The sequence below is a fragment of the Babylonia areolata genome, chromosome 6 (genome assembly GCF_041734735.1).
Source record: "Babylonia areolata isolate BAREFJ2019XMU chromosome 6, ASM4173473v1, whole genome shotgun sequence".
NCBI lineage: Eukaryota > Metazoa > Mollusca > Gastropoda > Neogastropoda > Buccinidae > Babylonia > Babylonia areolata.
The window spans coordinates 49,083,168-49,096,369 of NC_134881.1; the positions used below are offsets into that span (position 1 = coordinate 49,083,168).

The window sequence follows — 13,202 nt, forward strand, 5'->3', positions numbered from 1 at the left end:
ACTGGTGTACAGAAAATAATATGCTCCTTAACCCAGAAAAAAACAAAAAGTATGATTGTAGCCACTCGCCAAAAGCACCAGCGTGGCTTAAATCCGCTCACTTTGTCAATCGATGGCCAAGCTACTGAACAAGTTACAGAACATCGACACCTTGGTGTCGTTATTGACAACCAGCTAAAATGGGAGGCACATATCAGTTCTTTATCAAGATCAGCTGCACAAAATGTTTACCTATTATTCCATTTAAAACATGTTGTCAGTCCAGAGGCTTCCTATTTCTTTTTTCCATTCTCACATCATGTCTAGAATTAATTACGTTTCAAATATGTGGGACAACTGCAGCAAAGTGCACATGAAAAAACTAGATTCTGTACACAGACGTGCTGTAAAACACCTCAATGGTGTTTTACGAAACACACGCAGTCATCAATATCAACTGCCAGCACCTCTTTCCTTGACAAAGCACCTAATATTGAATAAGCGCGTACTTATGCATAGAATTATATTCGGTAAATGCCCTACTTATCTACACCAAACCATTGTCTGCTATGAAACTCGCAACCCTAACTCCCGAAATGCAACTCTTACTCTACCCAAGCCAAGAATAGACCTTTATAAATCGAGTTTGGCATATTCCGGCACGCACTGCTGGAACAATCTCCCCAAACACCTCAAAGAACCCTTTTCCACCACAACATTCAAAGAGAAACTTGGACAGTACATGCGTGCCGAAAGCCAGACCGAAAATCTGGTATAATACTGTCACTGACAAACCTTACAAACTATGTTGAAATGCGTCAATCAGTTGATAACGTATCACGCCATAGAATATTGTTTTCAGATATTTTCTCTTTACAGTGGACACAAACAAATGAAATCAAACTCTAGTCTGGTCACATCTACGAGTCTGTATACTTACATGTATTACAAATTGTGAACCACCCTCACCCAACTCTTTTTTTTTTTTTTCCCCACACTGACATATCTTTACATCTCTCTCTCTGTGCTTGTCTGTCTGTCTGTCTGTCTCTCCCCTCTGTCTATCCCTCTCTCTGTCTTTCACATAATGTGTCTATCTGTCCATATCCCTATTACTCGTTGCCTAATTTGCTGTCTTTTATGTCTCTTACATCTGTGTTTAAAATTTTATCATTACTTTTCTGTGTTAATTTCACTTGAATCATTCATGTGTAGCATTCATGCTAGGGTTTTGTTGTTGTTTTTCCCTTGGTGTGTGTGTGTGTGTTAGTGTGCGTGTGTGTGTTACTTGCTTCCGTTCCATACAGATGTGAGCGATGTTGTGTCTCTCAGTTTGACGCTGTGTTATACTCGTACATTATACATGTATTAAGTATTAAGTATAACTACATTTATATGCGTACATGTTTGTGTGTCTCTTAGAACAACGGCAGATGTGTAAGTCGGCTAAAGTGCTAATATCTTCACCGTTGGAAAATAAAGATTCATTCATTCATTCATTCATTCTGTGTGCATGTTTTTGCATGTGTATGTGAGTATCTGAATGTGTGTTCATTGTTCTGTCATATAGTGTTCAGTAGGAAAATAACATATTTAGGTTTGAGAAGGATTGCAGACAGATAAGACAAATTATGATACCATATCAAAAAGGAATTTGGCACGGAAAAAAATGATAAAATTCCCGACTCTGCCCAACACAAGTAAAAAAAGAACTATCTTTGCAATGTCCTTTCCAGATGACAGCTGTTGATAATTTACTTTTTGTCTTCATCTCCTTCTTTCCTGCAGCACTGTGGAGGTTCTCAGGGTGACCAGCGTGATGGGTTTGTGGTCAGGCATCTCCCCCCACCCCCCTACTTACCCTTCCCACATGTCTTTTTATTTCTTATGCAGATGTAGTGCAGCATATGTGGATCAGCTTTAATGCCTCCTTGAAGCTGAAACACATACTGCAGTAGATTATTCTTTTTTTTTCCGGTTATTTAAGAGTGTATTGGAGGTATAGAAACATGTGATGATTGTTACACATAAATGGCACAGATACAGCTTAGCTAGATTCAGAATTAGAACCTTGACCTAAATGCAGTACTGAGAATGAAACACATTTTGATTGTCCAGCATATGCAGACATTCACAGGGGATACAAAACAATGAACCAGCCACACAAAGAGGAGATCTCGTAGCAATACTGTCAACTGGATATGCTGAAATAATTATTTTCTTGGGCTAAATCCATTGCAGATGCTAGCAGTTTCATAAAAAAAGACTACTAGTATTAAGTTTTTCTTCCAGTTAAACAGTGGACAACTCTAATTTGCTTAAATCATATCCCAATAACAGGCAACAATGCATGGCAATGAGTCCATAAATCTCCACATTAGCAGTACTTGATTATCACACAGACTGAGGTGTCCATTTGATGAATGAGAAGAAGACAGTACTTGATTAAGGCATTCCTCATGGGTCTGTTTTAAGCCCTCTACCATTCTGAATATACATAAATGACCTGCCTCTTCACATAAAGTCCCTTTGCAAACTATTTGCCAATGATTCAACAATCCATATAACTCAGACTGAGATGTGTTCTTGCAAAAATATTATAGAAAAGTACAATGATCTCATTAAATAGACCAAACATCTCTTCACCCACATGCATATCTATCAAAACCAGACAAAAGTAGCCATACAATTTGGAGATAAATTTCCTTCCATCCAATTTAAAGTGAACATATTGAACAGGTGAGTGATCATAAAATTCTTGGAGTTATAAATGATGCTATCTCTCTTGGAATCCTCCCATCAAATCCCTATGCATAAAGACAGCCCAGAAAGCCTATCAACTGTCCAAATCAAGCATTTCCTTTATGACCCCCAATCACAGAAATAGTTTTTTCAAGCACAAATCCAGACCTCAATAAATTAAATTACACATCAACACAATGGGACTCTGCCAGTGTGAATATCATGAAGCCATTACTGAACCTTCATAAACTGGGACTCATGTTAGTACCAAAGACTCCCTTGCGGACTCATACTTTTAACAAGCAAATATTCTCCAATCAAAGTATAATGAAGGAATCAAAATGCACAAATTATGACAAGAAATACACCATTAACATTGATAAGCAGATTTCCTATTCCTTCAAGAATTCCCCAAAAGTCCATATTCCAATGTCAAGGATTGATCTGTTTGAATATAGTTTGGTTTACACAGGCGCTTCCCTGTAGAAATGACTCCCAGAGATAATTAAGGTGGTAGAACCACCTTAAAATACATTACCTATCCCACTTTATACGATAACGCCTAATGTCTTGCTCATGTTGTTGATGCTGTTGGTGTTTGTATTGTATGGCTGCACGTGAAACTTTCTCCTCCATTCTTTATATTCATGCACTACCTGTTATTTGCTTTTGTTTATTTCAGGTACATGTACTCCCATTATTTCCATGTGTACATATATTGTTATTTGCAGTACTCTGTTATTTGATAATATACCTTATTCACATTTTCTAATATATGCATGCATATTAATAACTTATTCATTCAATGCACCCTCCATCTCTCTTTCTCTTCCTTCCACCCCTGATTTCTCCTGCTCTTCTTCTCTCACTCCTTCCCAACTCAGCAACACTATTCTAATACTCTGATGTGTGTTTCCTTTTTGACTCACTTGTGTAAACAAAGTGAGTCTATGTTTTAACCCGGTGTTCAGTTGTGTGTGTGTGTGTGTGTGTGTGTGTGTGTGTGTGTCCGTAGTAAACTTTAACATTGACATTTTCTCTGCAAATACTTTGTCAGTTGACACCAAATTAGGCATAAAAATAGGAAAAATTCAGTTCTTTCCAGTCATCTTGTTTAAAACAATATTGCACCTCTGGGATGGGCACACAAAAATAAAAAAGAAGCCAAATTATATGCAAACTGCATTTACTGTTATATTTATATTTTTTGTATCCTCTAAACTTTGCACTTTGATCTGGTATTCTGACACAACAACAAGAGCAGTCATTATTATCATTTTTTGTTCAAACAGGAACTTCTTTTGCTAAGCATGGAAGTTTTATTTATTTTGCAAACGTTTTGGTGCAGATAGTAAAAAAGGGAAATTAATCTGTAATTAATGCTAGAGGACTTAATTTGCTTTAAACTGATCTTTCTCATCTTAAACATTACATTTTGAAATTATACTCAATACATAAAAAGCTTGTGTGTTTTACTCTCTGTGTACAGGGCTTTCATTATGTTCATTCACCCAAATGGTCTTTTTCGGAAAATACTAAAATCAATACGACGAGTGGACTTTACAGATCTATTGGCTGAGTCCTGAAGGTCATGGGCAAAAATCAATTGCGTACACATATTTATACACATTCAAAGCGCGTGCTCATATTCTTTGCGAACGCGAACAACGCCATTTTGTTTCAAGTTGTTGACCTGCCCGTTGAATCCTATATTCAATGGACAATACACGATAACATGTGATGGAAATTTGGAGAAGGAGACCGTTAAATATTTATTCCGAGAAAGATTTGTGAACGCCTCATCACTTACTGGATTATGCCCCAAACTGCCATAAAAATATCCACAGAATCAGTCAGAATTCACAGTTAAAAATTGTAAACCATGCGAGTTAATACCCTTGAATTGATCACGATGAAACGAAAAAATTTCCAGTCTTGACTTTTCTCAAAATGAAGTCCTTTTCACTTCATACGACATTTAGAAGTACTTGTACTTGGCTCTACATGTTATTAGTTTAACAAAATACTAAATTTTCATATCAACTTTAAAACTATAAAACTAGAATGAACATAAAAGATAAATTGAATCAACCGTGTCGTACTACATTCCCGGTGGGTGTAACTAAACTTGTACATCTATCTAGATCTAGAGAAAATGGCTAAATGTTGCAGTGTGATTGCGGCGATAGCCACGTCTCCTTTACCGCGGACTTAAAAAGAATTTTTTTATTGCCCTTAAAGATTTTTTGAATGCTCAAGATACACCAGAATAATATGATTTAAACAGCGTTCTCACTGCGAATACCACAACTGATTTATCGCCCTTTAAAAAAGTATGTTCAAATATTAAAGTTTAGAACGTCAGAGCCACGATAGTGTAATGGGTAAGACAGTTTCTTCTCACCCGAACACGCGGGGTTCGAATCTGGTTAGGACTTCTTTTTTTTTCTTTTTTTTTTAACCCGAAGCTTTATAATAACAAATACAGAACACATTTTAACGATTAAATTTTTTTTTTTAAGCGTATCACAAGTGAGTCTTGAAGGCCTTGCCTCTCTTGTTTTCTATTCTTTCTACATGTTATAAACACCATGCTTATGGTTTTATTACTTGGCATTGTGTAGTGTAAACCCTAAATAGGGCGGGGACTGGATGAAAAAAGCACACCAGTGCTTATCTGTTATCCCTGGAAATATGTTTTTTCTTGTCTCATCTTCTCTCTCTCTCTCTCTCTCTCTCTCTCTCTTATATATATTGATTACCTGTCCAAAGAAATTCTGAGCTGAATCCAAAGCCATAACCATGAGAAACCAAAAGTGGGTGGATGGAAGACTTTAGTTCCTTACGCACATACAGAAAGGCAGCTCCCTTGGGGCTGCAGAACCATTTGTGGGCATTGGAAATATAGTAATCAGCATCCAGGCTGTGGAGATTGAGAGGTATTTGTCCCAGAGCATGTGCCCCATCCACAAGGACCTGAACCCCACTGAAACATTATCCACACATGAAAATTAATCACTGTCATCCTTAAGACACCACACAAAGAAAAAATAACACACGCACACACATGCACACACACACATACACACACATGCACACACACACATGCACACACACACACACATATGCATACACACACACACATGCGCGCAGGCATGCACACATGCACGCACACACACCATGTCCAAAGTAACTGTGTGAAACTTGCTCTGACTGATGAGCTTTGGCTGACACTGCTGCGGAGCAGTGGTCAAGGGGACAGCACTCATTCAGAAAGTGAGATTCCAGGTGCTTTTGTCCAGTCACCCCAAGGTTTGAAGCTAAGCATCCTTTGGAGTACTTTGATAATAAAATAAGAATGACTATATAGCATATGTAAACTATACTGCCATGTTTCCTATTCTATGCAACAAGTGAATAATATGCAAAGTACACTGACTCTTTTTCCAGACATTTTGTTTATCCACATGGTAAAACCCTTCATGATATCCAGCAGTCCGATGAGAAAGGCAGCACTTACTGCTGATGTGAGACAGCAATGAGCTGCTGCAGAGGCAGAATGATGGGCAAGTTGCTTGGGATGTGATCTAGGACTGCCAGTTTCACTCCTTCCTGGCTGACAGCTTCCCCCACTGCATTGATTATCTGCAACACACCATGGATCTGTTATCACAGCAACACATGTCAGTAGCTGTCCAATACACATGCATGTTTGCGAATGTGTGTGTGTGCGCGCATGCATGCACCTAAATGTTTATTTCAATCTAAATCTATTCAAATAGCATAATTTTAGATGGAAAAAATAAAAGGGGAAAAAATTCAGTCATATGTTCTCATGTGTGGAATGTAAAAGTAAAAGAATAATGGAGAAAAAAGAAACAAAACTTCCACTGATGCTGAAGAAAGGACCCAAATGAACCACAAAATAATCTTTCTATGGTTTCTTCTATGTCTTGTGAATTTCTTAACTTGACCATGTGACCAAATATTAAAAAAAAAAAAAAAAAACATATTGCACACAGCACACTTTCATTACGCCTCGGTGATGCACCTGGCTTCAGCTGCATGGGCTCCTGTGGTGATCTTGCTGTGCCAAGCTGGACGGTCCAGAGCAAGCATCTCCCGCATGTTGATGTGGACGCCCAGGTCTTTGAAGGACGCACTGAGGCAGTCTTCGTAGCGTTTCTTCTGCCTTCTAACTGAACGCTTGCCCTGACACAATGCTTTGTACAGCAGCTGCTTAGGCAGTTGACTGTCTGGCATTCTGAACACGTGTCCAGCCCACCTGGCTTGGGCTTTCTGCAGCAGGGTGTAGACGCTGCAGAGGCCAGCTTGTTCCAGGACTTCCGTGTCGGGGACTTTGTCCTGCCACCTGATGTGGAGGAGTCTGCAGAGACAGCTCAGGTGGAAGCGACTGAGTAGTTTGGCATGTCAGCTGTAGACAGTCAAGGTCTCGCTGGCGTAAAGGAGGTGGTAAGGACCACTGCACAGTAGACCTTCAGCTTGGTGGTTGCGCTGAGTCCTCACCGCTCCAAGACATTCTCACAAAGTCTACCAAAGATGGCGCTGGCTTTGGCGATCCTGTTGTTGACCTCAGTGTCTATGTTCACTGTGTGAGAGAACGTGCTGCCCAGGCTACCTGGAGGTTCTGCCCCTTCACTGTGATGCGTGGCCTCCTGGTACGACTTTCCTGGGGCAAGCTGGTACATAACTTCCATCTTTTTGGTGCTGATGGTGAGACTGAAGTTGTCTCAAGCTTGTGAGAAGCAGTCCATTTCACACTGCCTCTTCTGCTCTGTGCTGGTGTTGAGCGCGCAGTCATCAGCAAACAATAAGTCTCTGATGACAGTCTCTTTCACCTTTGTAACAGCCTGCAGGCGCCTGAGGTTGATCAATCTCCCATCAGTCCTGTACCTGATGTGAATTCCTTCTTTTCAGTCATGGAAGGCATTTGTCAGCATGGCAGATAATACCATACTGAACAGAGTCAGGGTGAGAACGCAGCCTTGTCTGATGCTGTTTGTCACTGAGAAGGCCTCTGACTCATCTCCATCATCCAGAACTTTCTCCATCAAGCTGTCGTGGAACTGCCGGATGATTGTGATGAACATGCTGGGGCTGCCAAACTTCTCCATGATCTTCCACAAGCCTTCTCTGCTGGTTGATCGTATCAAAAGCCTTGGTCAGATCAACAAAAGTTATGAAGAGGTTGTATTTTTCCTGGAGTTGGCGCATAGCAAAAATCATGTCTGTAGTCCCATGTTCAGCATGGAAACCACACTGACTTTCTGGGAGGAGACCTTGCTCAAGATGTTGGAGGACATCTGCAGAATCTTCCAAGCAGTGGACAAGAATATGATGACTTAGTGGTTGTCACAAGACTGGTGGTTGCGTTTCCTCTTGTAGATGTGGACTATGCTGGCATCTTTCATCTGTTGCAGGATCTGTCCCTTGTTCCACATGGGCAGGAAGAGTTCAATCAGCTTTTGCATCATGTAGACCTCAGCAGGAATTGCATCTTCCTTGGCTTGTGGCGTGGGGTCATGATGCACTCTGAACAGTTGACTTTTCTCTGTTATCAGTGCCTGTATTTCTTCTCATTCTCACTGAACCAGTCTTGGATTCTTCGGGTTGCTGGTTCAAAATGTTCAAGGGCAGTAGTGTAGACAGCGTCTCTGAAGGCCATCCACTGTTCCTCAATGCTGGTCCCGTCTTCCTGTGGTGTGTCTGGCAGTTGCCTTCAAGATCATCAGCAAGTTCTTCTGCAACCTTGATGCTTTTCAGCTTGGAGACATTCAGCCTCTTTGCAGTCTTCTGACCTTGGGGTCTTCTCACTGGCAGAATGCAAAGCCTGAACTTGGATGCAATGAGGCAGTGGTCGGTCCAGCAGTCGGCACCACACATGGCTCTCGTGACTTTGACGTCCAGCCTGTCCCTCTTCCTGGTGATGACGTAGTCTATAAGATGCCAGTGCCTCGAGTGAGGGTGCATCCATGGCATCTCCTTAACAGTGGGTAGGCATAACAGGGTGTTGGTGATGACAAGGTCATGTGTGGCACACATCTTGAGGAGCAGAAGACCATTACTGTTACACTTGCCAGTGTCATGTCTTGCAATGATCCCTTCCCAGGTTTGGTAGTCAGTCCCTACTCTGGCAGTGAAGTCCCCGAGACAATGAGCTTCTCTGCTGTGGGACTGCTGAAATGAGGGCGTCAAGTTCTTCATAGTATTTGTCTTTAATGTCATCTGGGTAGGTCCTGGTGGGAGCATAGGCACTAATCAGCATTGCACTCTTCTTGTTTTAAAGTGGGAGCTGAAGTGTCATCAAGCGGTCGTTGATACCCTCTGGAAGCTTGGTGAGTTCACAGGCCATGTGAGATTTGATGGCAAATCCCACGCCTGCTTCTCATCGTTCAGAGCTGCTGCAACCACTCCAGAAGAACGTGTGTTCAGTAAGCTGGCCCTTCGTCTGCTAGGCGTGTTTCACTGAGAGCTGCTATGTCCACACTGTAGTGAGCTAGCTCTTTGATGTTATCTAGCAGAGTTCTCATGTTCCAGGTGCAAAGGTTGAGCACCATCACTTTCTTCACTTTCTTCTTTTTTGTTTGTCAACCACTATGAGGGATCCCCACCAGCTATGGTAAGCTGGCCACTGAGAAGTGAAGCAGGCTATGTCTGAGGCACCTTTTCTAGCCCCTTCCTCCGTGGAGGTGAGCAGAGCGATCCTAAAGAGGGCTACTCAGACACCCAGGGGCCTGCTGAACTCCACTGCTGCTTTGGTCCAGTAGAGAGTGACTGTATGCCCTGGGCCGCCTGTGTAAAGGTTTGTGACTACAGCTTCCAGTGTATCCGCACCTGCTGCTTCACCACTCCCCCATCGCCACATGACTTGAGGTGTTGTGTGGTGTAGTTTGAAGTTATGACTTGTGCTTGACTTGGATTAAAGTGAGGGAGAGTTGTGCAGGCTGTCAGCCTGAAGTTATGACTTGCGCTTGACTTGGATTAAAGTGAGGGAGAGTTGTGCAGGCTGTCAGCCTGAAGTTATGACTTGCGCTTGACTTGGATTAAAGTGAGGGGTGCCAGGGTGTATCCACACACTGGTGGGCCATGCATGCTACATGTTATGTATAGGGGGCCAGCAACCACCTCCCTCAAGCCATCTCTAAAGATGTGCCAAATCTGGCAGAGACTATCCTTCTCCAGATCCAATTTTCATGATGGATTTACTCCCCACATGCGGCAGGTAGTACTGGGTTACATGGTTAAGTAACAGAGAAGAGCCTCTGACCTGACACACCATGGTATGTGCTGGCTAAAAAGACTCTGATGAAGCTGACAGAATTACACCAACAGAAGCTACCAAAGATTGTTTTAATCTTTTCTTCCACTTGAAAACACTCTCAGTTGTGGGTAAAAGCCAACAATTCCATATATCTGTGTATCAACTCTGAAATAAAACATGAAAATTCAACCATTTTCAGCTACACCACTCAACTCATTGTGACAATAAGCAAGGTTGTGTGGGGGATGCAAGACCTTCTGCTTCACACATCATCCGCTTATGACTGACACACACAAAATACACTTCTATTGCTCCACAAGAGGCCAACCTGACTCAGTGTTCTCAATCTCACTCAGTGTAGTCACTCACTCAGTCAGTGTAGTCACTCAGTCAGTGGAGTCATGCAGTGTAGTAAGTCAGTCAGTGTGGTCACTCAGCAATCAGTGTAGTCACTCAATCAATCAGCGTAGTCATGCAGTGAAGTCACTCAGTCAGTCAGTGCAGTCACTCAGTCAGTGCAGTCACACACTGTAGTCAATCAATGAGTCAGTGTAGTCATGCAGTGTAGTCACTCAATCAATAAATGTAGTCACACAGTGTAGTCGCTCAGTCAGTGTAGTCACGCAGAGTAGTCTCAGTCAGTGTAGTCACGCAGCGTATTAACTCACTCACTCAGTGTAATCACACAGTGTAGTCGCTCACTCGGTCAGTGTAGTCATGCAGTGTAGTCACTCACTCGTTATAGTCACCCAGTGTAGTCACGCAGTGTGGTCACTCACTCAGTCAGTATAGTCACGCAGTGTAGTTACTCACTCAGTCAGTGTAGTCACGCAGTGTAGTTACTCACTCAGTCAGTGTAGTCATGCAGTGTAGTCACTCGGTCAGTGTAGTCATGCAGTGTAGTCACTCAGTCAGTGTTGTCACTCAATGTAGTTACTCACTCACTCAGTGTAGTCACTCAGTGTAGTTACTCAGTCAATGTAGTCATGCAGTGTAGTCACTCAGTCAGTGTAGTCATGCAGTGTAGTCACTCAGTCAGTGTTGTCACTCAGTGTAGTTACTCACTCAGTCAGTGTAGTCATGCAGTGTAGTCACTCGGTCAGTGTAGTCATGCAGTGTAGTCACTCAGTCAGTGTTGTCACTCAATGTAGTTACTCACTCACTCAGTGTAGTCACTCAGTGTAGTTACTCAGTCAATGTAGTCATGCAGTGTAGTTACTCAGTCAATGTAGTCATGCAGTGTAGTCACTCAGTCAGTGTAGTCATGCAGTGTAGTCACTCAGTCAGTGTTGTCACTCAGTGTAGTTACTCACTCAGTCAGTGTAGTCACTCGGTCAATGTAGTCATGCAGTGTAGTCACTCACTCAGTATAGTCACTCAGTGTAGTCACTCACTCAGTCAGTGTAGTCATGCAGTGTAGTCACTCAGTCAGTGTAGTCACACAGTCTAATCACTCACTCAGTCAGTATAGTCACTCAGTGTAGTTACTCAGTCAGTGTAGTCACTCACTCAGTGTAGTCATGCAGTGTAGTCACTCACTCACTCAGTCTAGTCACAGTCTAGTCACTCAGTCAGTATAGTCACTCAGTGTAGTTACTCACTCAGTCAGTGTACTCATGCAGTGTGGTCACTCACTCAGTCAGTGTAGTCACACTACAAGGAGCACCCCATTGACCATTGCCACATGGAACGTACGTACGCTTCTGGACAGAGGCAACTCAGCCAGATGACAGAGACGCACAGCACTCATTGCGAGTGAATTAGCCAGGTACAACATCGACATCGCTGCCTTAAGTGAGACCAGACTGGCAGAAGAAGGCGAACTCTGTGAGCGAGGCGCAGGCTACACCTTCTTTTGGAGTGGTCGCGGACCTGAAGAGAGACGTGAGGCTGGAGTTGGCTTTGCAGTGAAGACAACCCTCGTTGGCAAGCTGGCTGGCCCCCTGAAAGGAGTGAACGATTGCCTGATGACGATGAAACTCCCTATATGCAACGGGAAGAAGTTTACCACCATTGTCAGCGCCTACACGCCCACCATGACCAACCCAGATGAGATCAAGGACAAGTTCTACGAGGACCTGAACGCTGTCATCACCACTGTTCCCAACGCAGACAAGCTCATCATTCTTGGTGACTTTAATGCGAGAGTTGGTTGTGACAGCACCTCCTGGGAAGGAGTGATTGGGAAGCATGGGGTTGGTAACTGTAACAGCAATGGCCAACTACTTCTCCAGACATGTGCTGAGCACGACCTTCTTATCACAAACACCATCTTCTGCCTCCCTACCCGTAACAGGACGTCATGGATGCATCCTCGCTCTGGGCATTGGCATCTCATCGACTTTGTCATCGTCAGGAAGAGGGACAGGCAGGACGTATGAGTCACGAGGGCCATGTGCGGCGCCGAGTGCTGGACAGACCACCGCCTTATCGTCTCCAAGCTCAACTTCCGCATCCAGCCCAAGAGACGGCCTCAGGGCATGAAAGCACTCAAATGCCTGAATGTCAACAAGCTGGAGCTAGGCAACATCAAGCAGAGCTTTGCTGACACCCTGGAGGAGTGCCTTGAGTCCACTGTGCTGGACAACCAGAATGTGGAGGCAGCATGGGGTGCACTGCATGAGACGGTGTACAACACTGCCATGGAGTGCCTGGGGCCTTCTGTCAGGAAGCACAAAGACTGGTTTGCTGAGAACTGCACTGAGATCAAGCAGCTGCTAGAAGACAAACGCCAAGCCTACAGAGCCCACATTGAAGATCCCAAGTCACAGTCAAAGAAAGACATACTGAAGAGTGCACGCAGCACCATCCAGCTGAAGCTGCGGCAGATGCAGGATTCCTGGTTGAGCAACAAAGCTGATGAGATCCAGGGCACGGCTGTGCCGCTTAACTTCCAGCAGAGCTATTTAGTTTCAGAGTTCAGTGAGCGGTCAGGAGCACGGCTGCTGACCTAGATTCCACTGGGATGGGAGGGGGGGGGAAGGGGAGCGCGCGCCGCGCTCTTTGTGCCTATGTTTCCAGCAGAGAAAGGTGTATTGTTTAAGTGATTTTCATTTCATCATATTCGTGCACACCGGTTTTTGTTTGCTGTCATTTTTGTGTACATGATTCCAGTGAATGTGAACTTTAAGTGTGTTGTGTGATTTACCAGACACTGTCCGAGTGTTTGTGTTACATCCAGTTATTTGACCTAAGTGTG

The 13,202-nt window shown here is 43.3% G+C and overlaps 1 protein-coding gene across 6 annotated transcripts in view; it reads right to left on the minus strand.

The window, feature by feature from the left end:
- LOC143283115 (uncharacterized) overlaps positions 1-13,202 on the minus strand; it is a 551,198-nt gene that overhangs the window by 40,855 nt on the left and 497,141 nt on the right. For 5 of the 6 annotated variants that reach the window (XM_076589238.1, XM_076589242.1, XM_076589241.1 and 2 more), the window contains 2 exons: positions 6,242-6,366; positions 5,484-5,707 (listed from right to left, as the gene is read on the minus strand). In XM_076589238.1, coding sequence (XP_076445353.1) covers positions 5,484-5,707; positions 6,242-6,366 — 349 coding nt within the window. The remainder of the gene's footprint in view (positions 1-5,483; positions 5,708-6,241; positions 6,367-13,202) is intronic. The other variant, XM_076589240.1, reaches the window with a different exon arrangement.